The sequence below is a fragment of the Lycorma delicatula genome, chromosome 6 (assembly GCF_047948215.1).
Source record: "Lycorma delicatula isolate Av1 chromosome 6, ASM4794821v1, whole genome shotgun sequence".
Taxonomy (NCBI): Eukaryota; Metazoa; Arthropoda; class Insecta; order Hemiptera; family Fulgoridae; genus Lycorma; species Lycorma delicatula.
In genome coordinates this window covers 28,090,843-28,115,658 of record NC_134460.1, presented here as the reverse complement: position 1 = coordinate 28,115,658, position 24,816 = coordinate 28,090,843, and the positions used below count along the sequence as shown (strand labels likewise).

Sequence of the window (24,816 nt, the reverse complement as noted above, 5' to 3'; positions counted from 1 at the left end):
CTGAAAGACCTTCACATAAATAAATAACAATAAACTGAAAATATTTCTTGATTGATTAAATATATTTCATTAAGGAACATAAATAATAAGTTTTATAATAATACAGAAATGATTTTTATCATTTATACATGTATATAGTGTCTTGTGTTTTATGTAATTTTTTTTTCTTTAAATAATCATGAAAAATAATAAAATGTAAAACATGTTCATTGCAATAAAAAATGGAAAGAAGTTTAATAAATTTTTAATTGTACAATCTTCAACGAGCACTTTTTAAATAACATGTCAGTCACCTTAAAATTTGCATACAGGAAATAATTTTTAAAAAACAGACATTGGTATCATACATTTAACTTATTATTATTACCTTTAGCACAACAGTAGTATAAGAAAGTAGTCGAAAGCAGTCACTGACATTTTAGATAGATAAGTCAGACAACCACCCCAAAATCTCTTCGACAAAAAGGGGAATATCAGGAATTAAGTACAGATATTACAAAATGTTTACCTGGCATGGCAGGTGGATATACCCAGGCTTCAGCCTGACTATCAACGCTAAAATACCATTCACCAACACCTACACCGATCGGAGCAACAGAAGTACTGTAAACAGTTTGATAATCAACACCATCTGTGCTAATGTTATACGTTGACTTAAGAGGATCCAAAAATGTCACATAGATATTTGGTGAGGGAAAACTCTGAATCTTAGGAGGCTGCGGTGTTACGCTGATATAATCTTTTATAGGGTCAAACGTCCGGGTCGGTAATTCAGGACTAACTTCTGGTGAAGTAGAAGCATCAGACCCGGACGATGTTGTATGTTATCTTAAATCAGGCCCAAGTAATGGGACCTGTCAACTGAGATCGATGCCATATTGATCGACAACTACCACTCGGCCATGAAAGTCCCAAGATGCAGTCATGTGGAAGGCCATATTTGTGAGCACTACTACATACTCACATAACGCAAACAGAGAATAAACTGTAAATAAAGATAAAATAGTTATTTATACAATTTGTTATTGTAGTTTAATTAAAAAAAAAAAAAACAAATAAATGAGCATTAAGTTACTTTACACATGATCCATACATCACATTTCTAGTTTCCCTAATGTAAAATAATGAGTTCACTGTAACTCACTTATAATACAAAGAAAATAATCTCACATGAATGTACACTCCTTAGGAGAAAAAGGTTAAATGAATCAGAAATCTACTATTGTGACTCCTAAGCAAAATCTGAAGTCATGGCACATCACAAAAGGCTATTAAAGAAAGTCTTCAGTTAGCTATTTTCAAGGAAGAGATTTTTTCAACATAATCTCTACCATCACAATATACCTCACAATTTTTTTCATTAATACCCCAAAACCTGTGATTTTTATTTAGGTTGAGACATTAGCCAAAAACTCTGGACAGCAGATCAAACAGATGAAAGTCATGTGAAATTAAGTCACAGATGTAAGGCAGCTGTTGGAGCTCTTACCATCTTGATTCATTATTCCTCTTTAAATTAATTTGATTAATCAAACCAAATGAGGTTTAGCTTTGTCACAATGGAGTAATATTCCTTTATTCAGTAGGACTAAATATTTTCTTTGATTTACAGCCGTACTCATCTAAGAACTCACCAGTATTCACATTAACACCTTGTTTCTTAAAAATCCAATACAGTATGGCATAACTTTACCAACTGAGGTTATAACCTTAAAATTCTTTCCATAAAACTGAATAAGAGTGTTTCCATTTCATTGAATCATCATGTTTTCATTCAGACTGATAATGATACACTCTTAATTCATAAGCCCATTAATAATTCAAATGCATTTTTTTTTTTTTTACTGACGCACCAAGAGTACGCATAGTCCCAATAAATTCATTTTATATTCCTGACAGCTGTCTAGGCATCCACTGTGAGCACTAGTCGGAAATTCAATGAAATTTGACTAAACACTAAAAATATACATTAAATAATATTTTTGGACCATATATTACACCTCAGATAACAGGGATTTAACTGAATACAAATATTTATTAAAGAATGTTGATTGTAATTATAGCAGACATTAGATTATAAAAGTAAAAGCAAAATATTATTAACTATTATGAAAGTAAACTCCTTGATTTAAAAAAGAAAACAGTTTAACCTTTGTGAATTGATAATCGTTTTCCTTTTGCTTTGTCCTTAATCCAAATAAATACCAAAAGAACTGGGTGATTCAATTGAGGCCTGGGACACCGTAATAGTAGTTAATGAAGTACTTAGTGGGCTGGCACTACAGGGGTGAATGGGATACCAACAGGGTTATCTAGCAACTAATTTCTTAAAATGAAATCACACAAAATCTGTAAATATGTGTCGAGAAACACTTCACTATTTTTTTTTGTATGTGTAATTAAACATTAAGTTCCTTAACCCTTTTGTGTTGGGTGTTTGAACACATGATGAATTGTGTCTACAAGCTATATAGTTAGAATTCATTAAGTAAATGAAACTACCTGATTAAATTATGTGCTGACCAAAAATTTTGAAAAGTTTTTTGCCCTCAGAAACTATTCATAATTGCACATGAAAAAATTAAATAAATATAACACTTGTCTACAAGAGTTTTGTTAAACAGATGATTTTGGCTTATTCTTATCCAATTTTATCCGCTGAATCCAAATATGACTTCAAAATTTATTCTAACAGCTTCATTTTTTGTAACTGTCTCTCATAAAAAATAAAAATAGTTAAAACTCTTTATTTACTAGTAAAGATTTGTTGACAGTCAACAATGTTAATGAAATATGAATATCTGAAGATATTTAAAAAACACACATTTATATTAAATGGTTTGGTGAACAATTTGGAGGAGTGACTACTGCAACTAATATGGAATCGCATCATAAAATGTCATCGATACTAACTCTCTACTGTCACTCATTCTGTAACCTAACAGAATTTATTAATGATATCATAATTGATATTACCATTACCAATTAGTCATTTCAATCACTATTTTTACTCTGGAATAGTCTTTTTTTATTCCTACTTTTCTGATACAGATGTGTATGGTTTTTGTTATACTTCGAACATATTGTTTTTGTGTATTGTTAGTAATTTATATAAAAATATCTCGGTTTTAAAAATTATATTAACATTTTTGCTGTGTGTGGTGAATTAACTTTTAAATTTCAAAGAAGAAATATTACTCTTCTGTTTAAAAAAATCACACAAATTCTATTTTGGGTGTAAAATAGAGAAGTCAGAAGTGAAAATAGAACAAGTCTTGGACATAGCTGCTGTAATTCTTGTGTGACTTTACTAAGCAGCTGGTTAAGTTGGAATCTGTAATATTTTCCATTTACTGTTCCTATAGTATGGACCCTATGGACCACTTGACAAACTATTTTTTATCACAAAAATCAAAGACATCACAAGTAAATTCAAGAAATCTGTTGCAAAATCTACTTTTCCTTCAGCCATAAGACCTATTCCACACAATGAAGAATTATCTGTTCAAATTCAGCCAGAAAACTTGGAGTTCAAAAGAAAATGTTGACAATGAATGCTATGGTGATTTAGAAAGTAAGGAAAAAGATGAGATTCCAGATTTCTAAGGTTAGAGCACTGAACCTTAAAAAATTACTTAAGAAAAACTTAATCAGCTGGTTCATAATATTAATTTGTCCTAAAATGCAGCACAGTCATTCTTAAAGTTAAATAGCAGGAACCTCCTTGAAAATAGTACTAAAATTTGTTTTCTCAACAGTAAGAGAAAAGAATTACAGACAGAAGCAGTAGGAGAAAAGAATTACTGCATATGTTCTCCTTAAAAGGTAATATAGTATACTGCAATGATGTAAATCCTTTATTGGATTTACTAAGACAGCATCACAATCCTACAGAATGAAGATTGTTAATAGATTCCTCTAAAATGAGTTTGAAAGTCATCCTCCTTCACATTAGAAATGAATAACATCCTCTTTTCAATTCCTCTTGCTTATGCAGCACAAATGAAGGAGACATATTGCAGTGTGAAATTTTTACTACGATGATACAGTATGAAAAATATTTTTGCTCATATGTGGAAACTTAAAAGTGGAAATATTTACTAGGATTAACTCAGTTATACTAAGTACATTGCTTCTCATACATGGGGCAGTACGACAGGAAAAATTATTACTTTAAAAAACATTACTTTTTACTTTTACATTATTTACACTACATACATTTGTACTTTTACATTACTTTTTACAGGCCAAACAGACACACTCACAGTTTGACACAATAATGTTATTTGTCAAGCTCTTGTGAATCCAAAGAACATATATTTCCCTTTATACATAAAACTGGGTTTGATTAAAAATTTTGTCAAAGCAATGGATGATAATGGCCAAGGTTTCTTATATACAAAAGAGTAAGTTTTCTTGAATCAGTGAAACAAACAGAGAAAAAGATAGAGTTGTTGGATCACAGAAACATAAGCTAATGAAGGACTTTAACAGAGTTTGAACAAATCTGAAAAGGCAGTGTGGGTATAATTTCAAAATATTGATAAATCATCCCTCAGCAAAAAGAAGGCTGATAACTATAATATTAATGAGTGAATTTCTTCAAAACTATAAAAAACTGGGAAGCAATATGTCTAAAAAATAAACATGTTTCATTCATTTTGGACTTTTTTCAACCTAAACTTGAAAAGTCACCAGGATATATCAGTGATGGAAATAGGCTACCAGGGAAAATGGAGCCCAAATATGCATATGATTGCCGATTACTGCTAGAGACAAAAGGGACATTTCAGAGGCTGAATAAAGAGAAAACTAAAGAAAAGCAAATATCATACTAAGGCTACATTAATTCCTTAAAAAACCGATTTTCTTTAATATTGTATTATTAAAATATCTTGTTCTCCATTCAACTTTGGATTATACATTTTGAAATAAGCGCAAAAAAAATATTATAAGACATTACTGAAAGCATGCAACAAAAAAAAAAAAAACATTTTTTTTAAACCGATGTCATCTTCATAAAATATACTGCAGTACACAATTTCAACTGGGATTCTTTGAAAAATCTTTTCTTTTTTTAATTGACAATTACAACCATAACATTTTCATATAAAAATGAATAAATGTTCTGACCACCATTACTTGAAAAGGTTACAATGAAATACTGTATATCTGAATATTTTGGTTTATAAGTTGTTATAATATAGTGTGGTTTTTATGTTATTACAATAAACTGAAAATTATTAAAATTTAAAATTCTTGTCCATCACCTGAAAATTGTCACTAGAAACTTTTAATAGTTTATAAATAAATCTCTTTTAACAAAAAATGAAAATATATTCAAGAATTAGGCTGTTGGGTAAAACTTAAAAAAATAAAACAACATAGTTTAGACAGTATCAGAACAATCTGAGCTAGAATAAGCAACAATCCAAATAACACAAACAATTGCACAGAATTTGAGAAATAAATTCAGGAAGTATACATGCATACATATGCATGACATGTATTACAACAAAAATATTTTGTTTCAGTATATCTTTATTTTTTAACTTTTTCAATTTCAACACGCTTTATATAAAGGTCAATACACGTTAAATGGCATTAATAGAAATAAATGTTATTAGATAATAATTCAAAAACTTAGTTTCAAATAAACATGAAATTATATTGACCTGTCAAAGAGAAAAAATATGTCCCTGTTCATTTTTAAATTAAAGTTGCGCTTATTAACTGACTATAACAAACACAAAAATTTGACTATATAAACATAAATAAATACTCAAAAATTATTAATCATAAAAAAGACACAAAAGAATTGTTCTTCTATGTTCAATAATTGATCAAATTACTAAACACTATATTTTAACAGTGCTTTTAAATCATATGAAAATGTTACTAGATAAACAGCTATGTAATACATTCATTTGATGGTTGAATTAAGAAACAACTTATAAAGTTTAGTTGATAAGGCAAGGTGCATATTCTAAGAATTTACAAACTACTATTGTCTACAGTCACGTTCCAGTGATACTAGTAAAGTAATTGTGAATTCTGCCGTGAGATGAGATTGCTGTTTTAAACATTATTGTCTGTGTGTTTAGACACAGATACACGTAATATTATATTACATAACATTACATTACTTATTAGACTTTATTTATATTAATTTCATATTAATAAATTAATTGATGTCATTTTAATTGCAATATTTAACAATAAAACATCAGTTTTTCTTCTGCTTAATTACGCTATTTTTGTATAAATAATGATTTTTATCTTTTGCCCTGTTATTTAGTAATAAGAGCAATTGTTTTCTTAGTCAATTTAATTTAGAACACAAGCATGATGAAAATATATCATACCAAAAAAGTATATATGAGTAAATAAAGTTGTTAAGTTCATAGACAAAGAAGAAAATGGTTATTGGTGCCTTTTGTGAAAGTGACAGAATGCACTTGTAAAATGCTAAACTTAAGCTGGTCTACAGTAACTGACACTAGGAAAATCAGAACAATGCAGAGGCTTGTGGTTCTCAAATTCAAACATCAAAGAAAAAAAGAAATATATTCATAATAAATATAAAATAAATGATTTCAATAGGTGTGTTATTAGAAGAGAATTTCTTAAATATTTTGAATTTTATAAGGAAATACCTACACATGAATATTACACAATTTTTGTCGTAAGGAACTGAGTTTTACCATTATTAGGAAAACACTAATGAAAATTATAAAATCTATGGGTCTTCAATTCAGAAACTATAAAAACAATAGACTGATTTTATGTGAACAAGATGATATAATGACAAAACGTGCATTCTTTCTTAATCTGAGAAAAAATGCAACTTCCAAACAGAAGAAACCAGTTGCATACATAGATGAAACTGGGGTGCACACATATTATGTGGTAAAATAGTGCTGGTAAAGTATGATGTACCAGGTGTTTTTGTCAACAGTAGTGCCGGTGACCATTTAATTATCGTTAATATAGGTGGGGACATGCGATTCAGAGATGGTGCTTTTTTTAATGTACGATTCCAAGAGTAAAATAGAAGATTATCATATAGAGATGAACAATGAAAATTTTTTGAACCATATTGAAAAGCAAGTGATCCCAAGACTACTGAAAAATTGTCTTTAAGCCACACCTTTTAACGCACCTTACCATAATAAACGAAAATAAAGCTCCATCATCCAATTTATTGAAAAAAGATACTCAAGAATGACTCCCAAAAAATTAAATTAACTACAACTCAGATCTAACAAAAAAAGAACTATTAGAAATCGTCAAACTACACTGCCCAGAACCACAATATAAATTAGACGAAATATTACATAACCAAGGAATACAGTGCTTAGATTGCCACCTTACCACCCAGGTTTTAACATAATTAAATTTATTTGGAATCTAGTTATAAAAAAAATGTAAACCGCAATATGTCCTACATATCATTAACAGAACTGAGAGCCGATAAATTAGATGCAATTTTATCATTTACTGAAGAAGACTGGAAAAGAACAGTGTTGGAAGTTCAGGAGATAATGGATTTTTACTGGAAAATAGATGTGTTAATGAAAAATGCCATTGAAAACGTAATCATAAATATAGGGATGGACAATGATAGACATCAGGTAGCGAAGATGAATTGGAAATTAATTCCTGTGGAATTGAAACTAAGTCAAGCTCAGAAATCAAGGGTTGTTGGGCTATCTCAGAAGGTAGGAAATTGCAAATGAAACTGGTTAAGGACTGTATTAAGGTAGTAGTGATCGTTTAATTATTTATTAAATTAGAATAAAAATATTTTATTTTTTATTCTGCAGCTATATCCAACTTGTTGCATTTCATATGCCTGTATGTCCAAATTATTACAATCAGCTTTGAATATAATGCTGTGAACTAAAATATCATTTTAGTAAAAACATTTAATGAATTAAATTATTGTAATTAATTGCAGGTTAAATTTATTTCATTTATGAAATACAATAATGTAAATTCATATTTTTAATTGTTATTACCTAATTAGGAAGAAATTATAGGTTCCAACATTTTATAAATTAATTTTAAACAGACATTTCTTGTTTAGAACGGATTGACAAGAAAGTCACTTTGTTCAATAGTACTAAATCCAGACTGTACAGTGTATTGTGTTCTGTTGTAACTATTATTTTACTGTCATCTCTGTCTATAGCCAAACAAAACAACAGTGCTGCACTCCTCAATGAGTATGAACTTTGCCTTGTCAACATGTATTTATTAAAAATAAAAATACATACATTTAAATAAGATATAAATAATCTTACCTCCTGGTTCACAATAAAGATTATGTCTAATAAAGAAGTATCCAGCAAGAGCAAATGATACCATATTAATTGCTAATAATTGATATTTAAGTCTAAGAGAACGGCTTTCTACATTGTCTGCTGGTTGTTTACGATACCTTGTCAATATAACACAAGTCAACACCATATACAATTCTGAAGTGATCATGAATGTCATGAAACATTTTTCATGAATTGCTAAAACAAAAAAAAAGACAATAATAGGAGTATAACATAAATGTAAGCAATGTTAAAATTTTGTACAATATCTGAAATAAATTAATTTTACTTTTCTGGCATCATAGCTCTACAGCCATGTTGCAAGAAAAAAAGTATGATAATCAGTCAAAAGATGAGGTACAGTTTTTTTGCATTTCTTAACATTTCATAACTCAGACTCCAAAAAGCAAAAAAAAAAAAGGCGAGTAATGTTCATACAAATATAGTGCATGCTTAATAACTTTTGACTGGACAATAGATTTTGATGAAATCTGGCACAGAGACTCGTCTATATGAAGCAATTTCTTGGCAAGATTTTGGGTTCTCCAGGGGGTGGGGTATAGTTTCTTTGGGAGTAATTTTTTTCAAAATTTTGCAAACATTACCCCACCTTATATTAAGTTCAGTATATGTGAACACGATTAATTTACAATTTTAAAAAAGTTTCTCCCTTACTCTCCCAAATATCAAAAAAGCTTTTATTTATTTAATAGTTTTTGGCCAAATTTTTCTTTACGTCTTCCTAAGCATAGTAGCAGTGCAAGTAGGCAAAAAAAAAAAATACTTCAGAGGCTATGTTGGGGGTAGGGGAACAAAGTTTATAAAATTGAATTAAAATTTTTTTTTAGTTTATTTAAATTTTAACCAACAATATTACAATAAAATTTCACCAAAAAAGAAATCTTTGTAACTTTTTATTGATTGTACATCTTTCAGTGGAATTTTTGTTTTTAGATTCTTCCATTTAAATAGTAAACACACACAAATCAAAATATTTTCTTGAGATGTGATTTTAGGGGTGAGGGAGCAGAAAAAAATAAAAATATCGATTTTTTTATTTTTTTAACTTCTTTCACATATCATTCATTATTTTTCCGCTACATAAGAATAAACAACCAATGCCAGGAAAGTGTAACAACTTTGCTATCAGCTTTTTTTTTTAATCCATTATAAAAAAACATAATAAAATTTTGTAAATTTCATAAAATAAAGTTTTCAGTAATTAGATTTTTTTTCAATTCTTCAGCTAAAATTCTATAAATAATAAACTTAATTCTTTCTTGATTTTTTTTTTTTACAATATACACAAATTATTTAATCAAGAAACAGAGCTAGAGATCATGACTCGGCAAAGGAAAAAACCGCATACCTACTTTTGGATAGAAGGCACATAAAAATTTATTGAACCATTCATTTAAAATATTATAAACATAGTAGCAAAAGCTTAATATATACAAATATCTATAACAAATATTTCTTTGATACTTTCAAAAAATAAATAACTATTTTTTTTTTTAAATAACCATTTAACTACTTATAACACAGTGTACAGTTTCCTTATATAGACATTTATTTTTAGATTCATTGTTTTAGAAAATCCACTCCTAGTTCAGTTAGCCATACAGTAACAGCTTTTTAAAGCTCATCATCTAAACTGACAAACATAAGAATTCTTAGTTTATAAAAAGTGAAAGCCACTGGAGACATATAGTCAAAGCTGTACAAGGATACTATAACACTTTCCAGCCAAATACTTTGAGGCAGTTCTCAAGTTGTTAAAGCTGAGCACTGGCAAGTATTATTGTGAACAAAGCAATACCTGTTTGATAAGGTTTGTTTGTTTTGTACAATGCAATGGAGCTCGTTAAATATCTCACAATAAGCCTATAAATTTATTGTTATTCCACTCTGCATGAAATCAATAAGAGGCTTTTCTTAAGAGAATTTCTTACAAGAGAAACTCACATAAATATTTTTATTTATTATTTTTTTTTTGGTAAGAGAGATGTTCATTGACAATCCATATAGGAGACTTTGAAATCTTGAGAAAAATATCTCTGTAATCCATCAATAGTTACTTATCCCAATAAACTTCACCATTATTATTTTTTTTTTATTTCTTTAATCACAAAAGAGGTGTGTTGAAAATAAACTTTATCTTAAATCAACAATCTTCCTTCACTGAACATGATACCATTTTCTCACCACTATAAAATTCCATCTTGATATGAAACTTTATTAACTCTGATTGAACATATCAATCTTCATAGGATCACACTGTAAACTTTACATCTGATATCTATGGATTTGACATCTATTTTTCAAATTTTTGAAACGCTTAAAAGAAAAATAGCATACTTATATCAATTTGTGGCTTTCCAGTTCCTAAATATAAATCTAATATACACATTCCTCTTAACAATACTGAAAATACATTTTGGTAATAGTATAAAAACATTACAAATTTGGTATAGTTTTAAATATTACTCACACGTAAATTGTTAGTTATTTATTTTCAAAAGAAAAAAATTATAGTTATCATTTATGTTTTTATATTTTTGTATTGTTTTTATTTTTTTTTTTAATTCCAAGCATTAAAAATACTCAAGAGGATAGTTTAAAGATAAATCAGATGTATGATGAAAGATGAAAACCATTTTTATTTCAAAAAGAGTTTGGGAATAAAGAAACTACTTGAAAATAAAATAAAGCGTTTAAAATTTTAACAAATATTTAAAGTGAATAGGGAAATAAGAATTATTTACAAGTACCAGTAAGCAATTATAAGTGTAGAAGAGATGAAGGAAGATAAGGAGCAAATCAAAAACGAGACAAAGATGATGCTCTGATGTTTTTTAACTTTTATGTAGAAGAAATAATTAAGGACAAATTAAATAATAGAGTAACAATCTAAGGTTAAATATATCACAATTTGCTGATAATATTATTCTTCCACCAAAGATAAAGAATTAGTTTAAAGAAATATTATGAAATTAATAAAAATAAGATAACAAAAGGGTAAAATAGGATAGGATAAGATTAGACTAGAGATTAATTGCTAAGAGAAAAATTTAGTTTCAAAAGAAATTACTTTAAAACAGCAACTAAAATGAAATGTGGCAGAAAGGAATGTAATAAAGAATTAGATATCAAGATAGAAGAATATAACAGATTTGCAGTTAGAGAACTTTGTTATTTATATAATAAAATGCAACAGTTGGACAAAGTGATACAGATATCAAAAGCAGACTCATACAAGCAATTAGAGATTTCATGCATGGAAAGAATTCTGTTACTATCAAATATAGATCTAAAATATTTCTTGAAACTTGGATAATAAGAAAATCAGAGAGGAAAAGAGCAGAGGCATATGAAATGTATTGTTACAGGAAAATGCAGAAAATTAGAAGAGTAGTGCAAATTAAAATTTTGACATAATTTTTGTGTCAGTAACAACTAAGAAAGTAAAGAAATTTGCAACAGAATTTCACAATATGACAAAATAATCAGATAGCCACATAAAACACACAACTGATAACATAGGATGTAATAAATATTTAAAAATTAAAAGATAAGCACAAACACAAGGAAATGGGGAATAACACACCAAACCAGCCAACTGTTCGATAATTTAAAACCCTGGATTTTCTGCATTCCGTTGAACATGTATCAAAATACATGCTCAAAATAATTTTCAATACAGCCTTTTGAATACAAATTATTTCATAATTATTATTTTATAACTTTTTTTTTAATTAGTATCATCAAACAGGTATATCTAATATAATTACCTTAACATTATCTCATGTGATTATATTTTAAATAATTAATATGGAGTTTTAATCACATATATAATCTTTCATCATAAATTGTTTTTATATTTATATATTTTCTTTTCCAAAAACATTCTGTTGATTTCTGTCAGCATGACACTTTCACAGTGTCTCATTTGAATTGTATAAGCAATGATTCACCACAGTTAACATATTAATATGTCTATCATATTATTATTATTTTTATGTCATCGTATATAATATTTATCAAAAGATTTGCTGATGCGATGACTAATGCCAACAAACAGTAGCAACAACCAATTATTATAGTTTGGTGAGTAATGTTATAATTAATTTTTAAACAACCCTCCCCCAAATACTCCTTTATAAAACTACAACAGATTGCATAAATTAACAGTCTTCAACCGAACATTGCAAAGTTATGTAAGATTGTAAGACTTATATAGTAATCTTACTGTAATAAATGAAATTAGCATTTTGATAGTGATTTTATGCTTATAAACAATTTTATGATAGTTTTGTTGGTAGTAGTTTAATATTAAAAAGTTTGTTTGCATAAAAATGTAAAAATAACAATGGTATTCATCAAAACTGAAAAGATGCATAATTCATAATCAAGGGAGAGAAATTATTTCTAATCTTTACAAGTTTATGAAGGAAAAAGGCTGTGACAATTCCTTTATCAAAAGCTCGAGGAAGAACTGCTGCAGCATGTTTGTATTTGAGCATGTGACAACAATTAATAGCAAACTGAAAAAAATAACAGATAGTGATGACAATGAAAAAAACATTTTTCAATGCCAGGTAAACGACCAACTTCTAAAAGGCATATCACAGAACTGGACAACTTCAATAAATGTATGGTATGACGAACAGTTTATAATTTTCACCTGCAAAATCATTGCTTTCCTACAATGAAAATTCTATTACATGAGTATTAACTCATTCTTATATTCATTCGTATTCTCTATTTTTTAAGAGAGTATTAACTTTTAGGGGCAGAAAAGCAATTTTAAATATATTCTGAAGGATCTTTGCTTCAAATGGAAAAAGACTCAAAATTACAGAAAACTATAAATTGAAATGCCAGACGTTCAAGAACAAAGAATTTCTTATCTGAGGGTAATGAAGCATTTCAGAAATCAATACATACTTAGCAGTCATCTTAAAAATCAATTGTGATAAGCAAATTGCAATAATGCTGTCCTATGTTCAATCTCTAAAGAGTACAGCTTAATAATTATTCATGTTGGCAGTGAAAAAGGTTTCATCCCAAATGCCTTGACAACATAGAAAGAGACAAATCAAACTGGGGACTATCATAATAATGTAAACAGTTATATGTTTATGAAATGGATGAAAGTAAAATTGCTGTCAAATTTAGAGCCAAGAAGTGGGTTTTAGTAACAGACAACGCTCCTTACTGTAATTTCAAATCGATAAAGCCCCGAACTTAAAGAGCAGAAAACAAGATATGAAAGATTGGCTTGTGAAACGCAAAATTCCTTTCATCGATGCTAAGTATGTGCCCGAGCTGTACAAACTGGTAATATTGCACAAACCTAGATTTTGCAGTTACATCCATGATGAAGTTGTTCAAGAGAAGGATCATGATATCTTAAGATTGGCACCATATCATCCAGACCTCAACCCAATTGAGCTCATATGGGGTGATGTTAAAAGCTACATTGTTAGTAAAATTACATCTTGCAATTTTCCCTCAAGTTCAAACACTAACCGAAGAGAAGATTGCTAGCATGGGACAAGAAGAATGGGTAAGGAAGTGCGAAAACATAGAAAAAATTGAAGATGAGTACTTATTAAAGGAAAGCAAAATCGACAACCTCATTGAATCGTCTCGTCATCTCACTGGAAAGCAATTCTGACTCCGAGAGCAGTGATGAAGACTCAGATGACATTAGCGGGATTGAGCCACTTGAGTTGAAAAAGTGAAGGTACTTGAGAAAATAATCAATAATGTTTTTTTTCAATTTGTATAAAATATGCCTTGATTAATACTTCTTTATTATAACTTGATTGTTAACATAGTGCTAATATTTAACTGATAAGTGATAGACAAAACCATAACATTTTTTAACCATTTCATTGTAGGGTAAGTACAGTAAAATAGCGCTTTTTACAATTATTATAATAAAATTTATGAAATAGTTCATAATAGTTGTAATTAATTGGCAGAAATTATACTTTTAAATATTACACTACCTAATTGTTTTATAGCTTTATTACAATAACATACTTGGTCATCATATTTTATAATAATTTCACATCTTATTAGATATATTGAGATTAAAATAATATGTGCAGTTTATACTTTAGACCATTCGTTCTCAAATTGGGTGATAATGCCCCCTTGTGGGTGCTGGAGGGCTTCAGGGGGGTGGTAGAAGGCTCACAGAAAATTGGGAGTGTTCAGGCAATCTAAGAAGGTGATGGCTGATTAAAAAAAAGGGCAGAAATTGTGTTTTCCTGATATTTTAAACTAAAATGTAAAGTAAAATTTAAGTTTTAACTCAGGAATAGGATGTGCCATGTTAAAAAACAATCGCAATTATTATTTTTAACAGATGGTAAGTTAAAAAATTTTGGGGGACGCTAGAAAATTTTTGATTCTGAATGTGGGTGGTGGGCGAAAAGTTTGAGAATCAATGCTATAAATAAAGTACCGTATTATAAGATCATATTTTGATTTTAACATTATAAATTCAAACTAAATACATTAATTAACAAATTCATAATAATTATTTCTAAATTATATATTAATGAGGTGTATCATCAAGTAATTTAATTTTGATAAATGTTAGTTTAGCAATTCACATTAGCCATACAACAGGTGTCAGCTGATAGAAGCAAGCATGATGTTTTCGGTTAGGCTAGTAACAACACAGCTGTGCGCACACAAAGTTTGACTCAACAGTGTAACTTTCTTAACCCAGTTTTCCATTAAAATTTCATAAATCACTGAAACCAAAATTACACGATCATGAAACTATAAATCATGTTTTCATGGATAATTTTATTTACTTAATATTGCAAACTTCTTTGTGGATTTCAGTAGCAGATTTATTTATCATAGTTAGGAAATTAATTACTGTTCATACCTCATACTATGCCGCACTATTATTTAAGCATTCACTTCAATTAAGTTATGCACAGAAATTAATATGGATATAACTGGACTATTGTTGAATAGAGATAACTAAATGAATTAACAATTAATATAATTCACTTTACCAGCATGTTGATAAGGTAAGGTGGATCATATTAATTGTTAATTGATTTATTTAATATATCAGCGGTACCATGTTTGAGAAATTAAGAGATAACTAACTGACACAAATAACATGCTACTGAACCAATAAGCCCTATCTATTTCCACAGTATAAATGAATAGTGAAATGTAATGGTGCTTACTTAAAAAAAATCCCCCATACAGACAATCTTGGATATAGAATAAAATGTAGAACATATCACCACAAAAAGAGCAGAGTCACCAAGCAAAGTATTTAGGAATATACTAAATAAACTGCTCCAAGTTCCACAATGAACTTGGAGCAGTTCATGTATAATTTAAATTTATCAACTACCTAATAGAAATAAATCATAAATAGAAACAATCATTTAAAAAGTCTACTCAAACAAAAAAGAAACACACCTCAATGTAATTCTACAAAATGGAATCTACAAACACATGATAAACTTATTTTAATCAGCTCCTGTAAATTAATTTAATATACTTATCAACAATATCCTAAATAAATTTCTTCCTAATAGAAAGAAATTCCAACTGATTTAAGACCTGAAACTACTGGAGTGTTTTTAAAAAAATGCCAAGAGTGATTAACATCATGTTACAACTTTAAAAAAATAATCATTCAAAATAAATTAAATTTTAATATCATTAAGTTAATAGTTTAATGTAAAACCACCCTCTTTTGCAATTAAGAAAAAAGTTTATAATTTTTTCCGATTTAAAAGAAAAGTTGATATTACATTTTATATATACGTATAGAGTAACCATTATATATGTGAACCTTTATCTTCCATGTTACTCATACATAGATCTTAACATTTAAAAACAAAAAAATTAGTGACCACCTATAAGCCAAATACAAACAACCAAATGCAACTGAAATCAATTTAAGTAAACACCTGTGTAACTTCTACAATAAATATAATATTAATTAATTAAAAATTATTATGTTAAACTAACAAACTGAGTAATAACAAAGGTTCCTATATCATTTTACTATTATAAGGCAGAAACATAAGAAATGTCTTATTAAATATATACACAATATACTTACAAAGTAAACTATTTATAAAATAGTTATAATGCTGTAAATTATACAATAGCTTTTAAAATCAGACAGCAGTACTATATACATACCATAATTATAAGCAGATGGAATAAAGGTAAGTCCAATAAGAGCAATATTTTCTATAATATTTAGAGCAATTGCAACTGTTGCCCATCGCTGAGCCCTGGTACTAAGAACATCTCGATAATACCGACGATATATCGTTGTAAACAGGAACCTTGGTATAGCATGCATAGCAATTGCCGCTCCCCATACTAGCCTTTGAGTCTTATAATTGCCAATAGCAGCAGAAATAGATGGCAGGAAGTTAGGTACCTTTAATTAATAACAATAACTCTCAATAATAATTAAATACAAAAATATTTTCAAAAGTTAAATATATTAATACATTATATTTTATATAAATTGGTAAAATTTTATTTTAAGTAAAGCAAATGAGAGTATACAAGAAAAATATTGATGAAGCCATTTTCATTAATGGCATAATGAAATGTTTAAATAAAAATAAATATTTAAATTTACTGTAAATTTAAAAAAATGAATTCTGTATATAAGATACAATTCTTCCAAAAGAGGTATTTAGGTAGTACAGTTATTATTAGCATCTGTTCTGAAGAGGATGTAAAACTTTTAAAACTTTGTGTATGAGGTTAAAAATCACACTTAAACTGTACTATAATTTTTCATTTAATATGTTAAAGTTAAATTCATGAATGTTCAAAAATCATACAACTTGAGTGCATTGAGATCAAGGTGTTCCTGCGATTTGCGTAAAATTTACAAATTTATATTTAATATATTTTGCACCCAACCTATTCAAAGTAATATTTAATGCAATAAAAAATGTATGATTCTTGGTTTCAAGAACCAAACTAAGTATTAAAAAAATTATATGAAAAATAATTTTTATGTATGCGTGCTCACACAAATAAACTCAAGAATACATAAATTAAACTGTAGTAACTATACTAAATGTAACATTATGCAGCCAGAACATAAATTCACTCATATTTGTTGGAACATACACTCACATACAAAGTCGATTAAAATCAACCTTAGCAAATCACCTTATTTAAAAACAGAAAATACATACAAAAGCGGAATTAATAAAAATAACAAAATTTTTACATAATATTTGGGTCATAATTTCAATATGTTTGAAAAAAATATAATTTACTAACTGATTAAATTCAATGAACTACCACTATTGCATAAAATAAGAATTCATAAAGAATACACACTTAGGTGCCCAGCTAAGCAGAACAACCCAGTGGAAAGTCAGATACCCAACCCAGACTATTGGACCAGTGAGTAAACTTGTGAAGGGGACTGAGGAGTTATGCCCCTAGTTTAGTCTGAAAAATTAAGAGATTCTTTCTTTTATTCAATTATATCTGCAGACATAATTCAATTATATCTATTTATTCAATTATGTCTGCAGACATAAATTAATAAATAAATTAAATGGTAAACAAGTACATGGTTACAAGGAGACAGCCTCTCCGTGATAAAGGACTGTAAACCAATATCATGAATAAGCAAAATGTAGGCAAATATTACCTTACTAACTTGACTTCTTGATCATTAAAAGTAAATAAAAGATACATGTTGGATCAAAAGTAAGGTTTAAAAACAACAAATATTACAATAGTTGAAGAGAAAATAGACACAAAAACAATGGTGATGTAAAAAAACAAGAAGAATAGAAATTTGACTCAGCCTCAGGCTAAAGAAAAGATGGCAGTAAATAATTTATTAAATTTCTAAAAAAAATTATGCACACGCGCATGCATGTATACATATATTTTTTAACAGTGATTTTTAATAACAAACATAGATACAAGAAAAATAATATAAACTAAGTTAACACTGAACGCAGAAAGAATTAAGAAGACAATGTTCTAAAATTATATAAATTTACAAGCTAAACCAATTACAAGAATAAAGAAATTCTGACTGAAAGCAGATTTTTTTTTTAGATCAATAAGAAAGATTAAATGTCAGACATCAGAGATCAAGAGGTCACCCAAGACCAAGAGATCAAGAGGAGTGATCACAATGATCATACCCTGTTGCTTGAATGCTGCCATTCAGCACTTAATTAAATTTAATGATTCAGTTTTACAAACAACAAACTTCATGCATTCTATCTCATACTCTCAAATATTAAGTAAGGTATATAAAATAATTTTGGCTTCTCATTATAAATTCATAAACATACAAATACAAAAACTGTTTTTATCAAGACCATTTTTTTTTTTTTAGAATTTTATATTCTTTCAATTAAAAAAAAAAAAAAAAATATATATATATATAATCTTTATAATAAAATTAATATTATATTGACAAAAAAATAGTCAGAGGAACAGTTGTATCACCGGCTTTCAAACATACAAAAACTAATGTTTAATGCAATGTTAATATCATAAACTTAAGTGCATTACTTAAACTGTTCATATATTACATTAAATATAATTTTAGAGAAAACTTTCTACATCAGTTTTTAAATTCAACTAAATCTTTTTATAAGTTCACTCAAACTGTCAAAAAACAATTAATAAAAACCTTTCACAATAAAATGTACTTTTTTTAATGAAATCACAAACTGATGGCACTTCTCCAAAATTTAATGTTTCCAAAAAACAATCATACCTAATCAAATGAGAAAACGTGATGAAATGAAAACTCTCCTGTCAATTTATGTAGTTACTTCTTATATTACACAACTTTTTTGTAAATACAATCTCTTAACAAGAACATTGCAGCAGAAGAAAGTAAATAAAGAAAAGAGTGACTCTTAACTAATAAAAGTTAAAAGAAATATTTTCTTCTGGGAAATTAAAAGAATTACAAAAATATCCATACTACGCATGGAGCTTAGCTCTATGTTATAATATTACTGAGTAAAGTAGCAAATTATAATGTATAATTAGTTAAACCTTGTTACTGAAAAAATTTACACATCAATTACAGATAATAAGAACAAGTAAATTGAGTGTATATTTTTCTAAGTATGGTTATGACAGATGATATCTGAGGAGAAAAAAGTTTATGTAAAGATGTAAAAAAAAAGTAGTACATTTTCATATGTATACTGTTTATTGTAATCCATAAATGTAAAATACATAATACATAAATGTGAAATGTCTATAGTAATAATTTTTTTGTTAATAAATGAAGGCATTGAGATTGAGTTTTAAATATGTACATAACAATTACAAAAAAAAAAATAAATATACCAAATCAAAGCCTGCTGTTTCACAGGATTAAAAACTGTTTATACTGCAAGAAATCTAAATAATCAGAAACTGTACATACCAAATAAAGGAATGAAAAAACCTTACTTTCTAGGTTTATATAAATGACACATTTCTTGTTGCTTAGACAAATACTTCATAAACAAAATCAGCTTTAATTAAATATATATATATATATTTTTTTTTTTAAACTATTAGTTAAAAGTAACTATAACTCAAGCTAAGAGACGACAGCGTAATGTTATGAACATTAAAAATAAGCATTAAGAAATTATAGAACCAGAACTTCACAAACTCTTTTTATCATATGATATAGGCTAGATAAAATGTAGATTAAGGGATAAGGGTCTAAACATCTCATGGGTCTCGTGAGTTATACAACCACCACTATATATATATATATATATATATATATATATTATCAATATAATTTAAACAAACTTAACCTATGCTTTAGTTAAGTTTGGTTAGTTGGTTAGATTATATTTATAATTTGGGTCTTATGGGTTATACAACCACCACTTGCAATTTATTTAATTAATAACAAAAGTATAAATATAATCCCGGAGTTATATTTAATTTAAATTAAGACCCAGGGATTATAATTATAGATGTTCATATTTTTAATAATGATTATTTTAGATATAACTAAAATTTATATAATACATAAAGTATTATATTACTAAAGATGACACTTGTTAAATTGTTTCTTATAAAATTAAAATTTTACAAAAAAAATTATAAAATCGTATAAAAATTATAGCCCAAAGTTAAAAAAATTCTACTTTTTTAAATATCTGAACACTTTTATACTTAAAAAAACTGAAGATAAATTATTTGCATAGATTACAGCAAAAATTATAGTTCAAAACAGCCATTAGGACAGCTTATTTTGTTTTTACAAATCCACGAGATTGACAGCAATAACATTGTTTAACAAAAGCAAATTGAAAAAATCATATTAATGAAACCCAATTTTAACAAAATGAAATGTTGTTTGTTCTTATTTAATTTCATGGAATCTATTTCTTATAATAAATAAAATGGGAAATATTACATACAAATTGGTTTAATTTATCTGCAACTAAAAAATAATTATTTTTCTACAAATTTATCATTATTTACTTAAAAACAAACTGCACATTCATAGAAGATATATAGATTCATAGAAGATACATAGATTCATAGAAGATATATAGATTCATAGAAGATAAAGATAGAAACTATTTAAAACAGTTAACTGTACAACAATGTAATAAAATCAGTATGATTGAAGATTTAATTAAAGCCAATCATTATATTACTTTTATTCTGAATATATAGATAACTACTAATGCAATTTATAAAGTGGATAGTAAGAAGCTAAACTGTCCTTCAAATACTGCAAGCATTATTTCTTGTAGAACAAATGTACAAATGCAGATTATACTAGATAAAATACTGCAATATAAATTCTTAAGTATTTATGACTGATACTGGTATATAAAAATTGTTGATTATTAACTAAAACAGTATAGTCTCAATGTACATAAAAAAGAAAATTACAATAACTCTATAAAAATGAAATGAAACTAAAAAATAAAGTGTGAAATAATCAGCCTACATGATAGGAAAAATTTTTTATTTCTTAACATTTTTTTCTGAAAATCGCATAAAATTAATAACCTCAAAGAACTATTATAAATCTGTTAGGTTTCTTTCCCCATTAGTTCTAATGAATAACTGAAGATATTATTTGTTTTTAAGATTATAAAATCTTAATTTTTTCAGTATATAGTGTGATTTGCTACAATAAACAAACCCCTTTCCATGAATACCAAATACAACAATACCTGAATTAAGAAAAAGACTGCTTTCATAATAGATTTTAAAAATGAATATAAAAGATTATAAATATTCTGCGCATCTAATAGAGCAACACATGTAAAAGCTAGATCACTAAAAGAAAACATATAGATTATTACTACCAAGTGTTAAGTACAAATGTATCTTGTACTTTTTAATCATCTTAAAGTCTTTTTGTTATAAAATGCTAAGGCAATACTATACATTAAAAATAACAATGAGTTGAAAAATACTGCAAAAAACAGTAAGTCATACTTTGCAATGTGTAAAAGTTGAATCTTCAAAGTTATACAACAGAGACCACACTACACAGAATACAAAACTGGATAAAGGAAGCAAACATGTTGTCCATGCAAGATTAGGAATAGCCACTCGGAAGACAAATCCCTTTTTTTGACGGTGATTTAATGGCAAGTAGCCTGACGTTATCATCACGGGTTTGTTCGGCATCACATATTAAAAACTCTTATAACCTGTAAAAAAGTAAACACTTAAAAAGTTCATTATATACAAATTAATTGTGTAAAATAAATATTCAGATTAAGAAACAATTTGGTAAAATTAAACACATACATTAAAAAAAATATCTATTTCAAATTCAAGTACTAAAACTTCTGAATTCATGATCCTACTAACTGTTTTATTAGATTATTTAATAATAATACAAATAACTAAATATTGGAGGGAATGCCAAATTATATACCCACTTTACCATTAATATATTCAACAGGGATATTTTGTTTAACAAATCAACAAAATCTGCAGAATATTACATTAAACAATTTAATAAAAAGCATAGAGTACTTTCAATAACATGAAAATAACAGCAATATAAATGGTGGTAAATAGTACCAGTATGTATTTAATTTGTAATAATGTTTGACTATTACATTAAAAATGTTATTGAACAAATTTATATAACACAAGATGTAAACAACAACGTAGGTAATTTTATACTCAAAATTTCCCGCCAGTAAGTTTAGTATTATTTACAACCATCATCGATAAATCAATCATAAACAACTCATTCAAAAGGCATTTAAGTAAATTCACAACTAGCACGTAAGCATTGCGTACAATATTATACAAACTAAAATTAATTAACATATCATTTTCTTTAATACTGGCATACCTTCATACTTTGTTGATACGCTAAAGGCAAATTATTAATATTATTATCAAGATATTAAACCATTGATCCATCAGTAGACCTTTGTTGATACCTTTGACACATTTTTCTTTTAAAACTCTATACATAAATTTAATAAATAAAATAACTATACTACAACTTATACATTTTAGAATATTAGAATAACAAATACGTGTATAACATATGTTTTCAATACACAAAAGTACGACACATCACAGCCGAAAACATAAAATCTAGCTGAACAGCTGATTTTTCCAAATGAATGACTGTCTTATCAATTTGAGGAAGTGCCAACATATGAATATAATAACAGTTACTAACAGTTCATGACAAAATTTTATTTTCTTGGAATATTCTTCGTATTGCACTTATAGTATAATATTTTAAATCTAAAACGTATATTCTCAACATTTAATAATTATTCTATTTTAACATCATATTTTATAAAAAATTTTCTTGATCTGCATCTGCACTCTTTTATAATTAATATTGTCCATATTACATGTAAATACATATATATGTATATATTTACACCCATATTGTTTTCAATACAAGCCATGGAATAATTTTTAATAAATCATTTCAACTTTAATAAAAAAAGATTATAAACAATAAAAGTTATTATTGACGCTCAATTGAGAACATAAAAGACAACCGTCCCACTAAAATTAGATGACATTGATTTCTATATGATGGGTGATTAACATTTGTTTTAAAAAATTAATTTCGGTAGAAATTACATTACTTTTTGTCTATGGAAAAACGAGAAACTTTTTCAAATTCATGTTCGCAGCCAATACACAAGATAGCAGCACAGACTCAGTTATGATGTGATTCTTTAATGAAAAAGACACTAGTAATCTTGAATTAAAAAGATGTGTCATTAAAACATTTTTTAAATTATGTGTCATAAATCAAATTACATAACTCATATAAAAGCCAAAAACTCCTAATCTCTGTTTGAGACATTTTTAAATTCAAACATAAAAACAATGAAAAATCCACTCTGAAGACTTTACTTTCAGGCCAGTAAAACTGAAATCCTACAATCCGACACATCTTGCTGAAAGGCTTGAGATACATATGGCTACAAACTTGCCTAATCCATATTAAAACACATCCAAGAAATCATAGATTTGTCAAAAATTATTAAAAATTTATTTTAAATTCAAACTAATTCATGCAGAATCACTAAGCCAATTTTTTTTACAAACTCTATGTTTGTATTTCTATGGTCTTTCCTATTTCCAGAATTTCAGCAGAAATCTTTTTGTAATATAATACAAAGCACTCTCCAATATAATACCCATGTTAATTAATGACGCCATCTTCTTCTAATAAAATACCACAAGATCAAGTAAACAGATACATATCACTTATTAGTATTGCTTTGGATGCAGATGTGGATTCAACAACATTTTGGATACTTGTCATTAATACTTCAGAAACTATTATGGAGACATATTGCTGTTGTGGAGAAGAAACAACAATTGGCCAGCCAGTAGTACTAGCTTCTTAATCAGTTATTCATTAATTTGATTCCTGGCTGAGATCTATATTTTACCCATCACAACTTTCTACTTGAAATATGCAAAGAAAATTCTTGTTTGGTGATGATTAAATAAATAGAAGTGATAGAGGCAGTATATGTTACATGATCTGAAAATAACTCATAACCTTGTATCAGAGCTTAATGGCCAGAAACTGTTCATCAAGATTATGCATTAGTTATATTGTAAATCAAATATTTTATAAGCTCAATAGAGCCACTTAGTTAATTGGTAATGACGGTTTTACAATATATTTACTGAATTTAAACAAAGATTGGACAAGAAGAACCGTTTTATTTTCATCCATTTGAAAGTGTAATATTCAGTAAATCATTACAGTATATTTCAATTATAGTTGTTGCGCAGAGTTTTATATTTTCAAGTCAATTAAAGATTGAAGGTTTGCTTGTGAGTGAGCAGGCCTTGGTCTAGTGATGAACGCGTCTTCCAAATCAGCTGATTTGGTAGTCGAGAGTTCCAGAATTCAAGTCCTAGTAAAGTAAGTTATTCACGGATTTGAATACTAGATCGTGGATACCGGTGTTCTTTGGTGGTT

At 27.6% G+C, this 24,816-nt stretch overlaps 1 protein-coding gene across 1 annotated transcript; it reads right to left on the bottom strand.

Annotated features, from left to right (window-relative positions):
• Positions 1–213: 213 nt before the first annotated feature.
• On the bottom strand, positions 214–22,954 carry LOC142326792 (post-GPI attachment to proteins factor 2-like). The gene is made up of 5 exons (XM_075369507.1): positions 22,693–22,954; positions 21,816–22,033; positions 16,527–16,773; positions 8,307–8,522; positions 214–985 (listed from the first exon to the last, which is right to left on the bottom strand). Exons 2-5 carry the CDS (start codon positions 22,008–22,010, stop codon positions 858–860), a joined length of 786 nt encoding a protein of 261 aa, XP_075225622.1. The 5' UTR covers positions 22,011–22,033; positions 22,693–22,954; the 3' UTR covers positions 214–857.
• Positions 22,955–24,816: the final 1,862 nt, after the last annotated feature.

Excerpts from the sequence above, each read along its gene's own strand:
- LOC142326792 (XM_075369507.1), bottom strand. The coding sequence starts at position 22,010 with ATGCCGAACAAACCCGTGATGATAACGTCAGGCTACTTGCCATTAAAT. Across the intron at positions 8,523-16,526 it reads TCCATCTGCTTATAATTATG|CAATTCATGAAAAATGTTTC; the intron begins GTATGTATATAG and ends TTTTTGTTTTAG. Across the intron at positions 986-8,306 it reads TCTTTATTGTGAACCAGGAG|TTTATTCTCTGTTTGCGTTA; the intron begins GTAAGATTATTT and ends CTTTATTTACAG.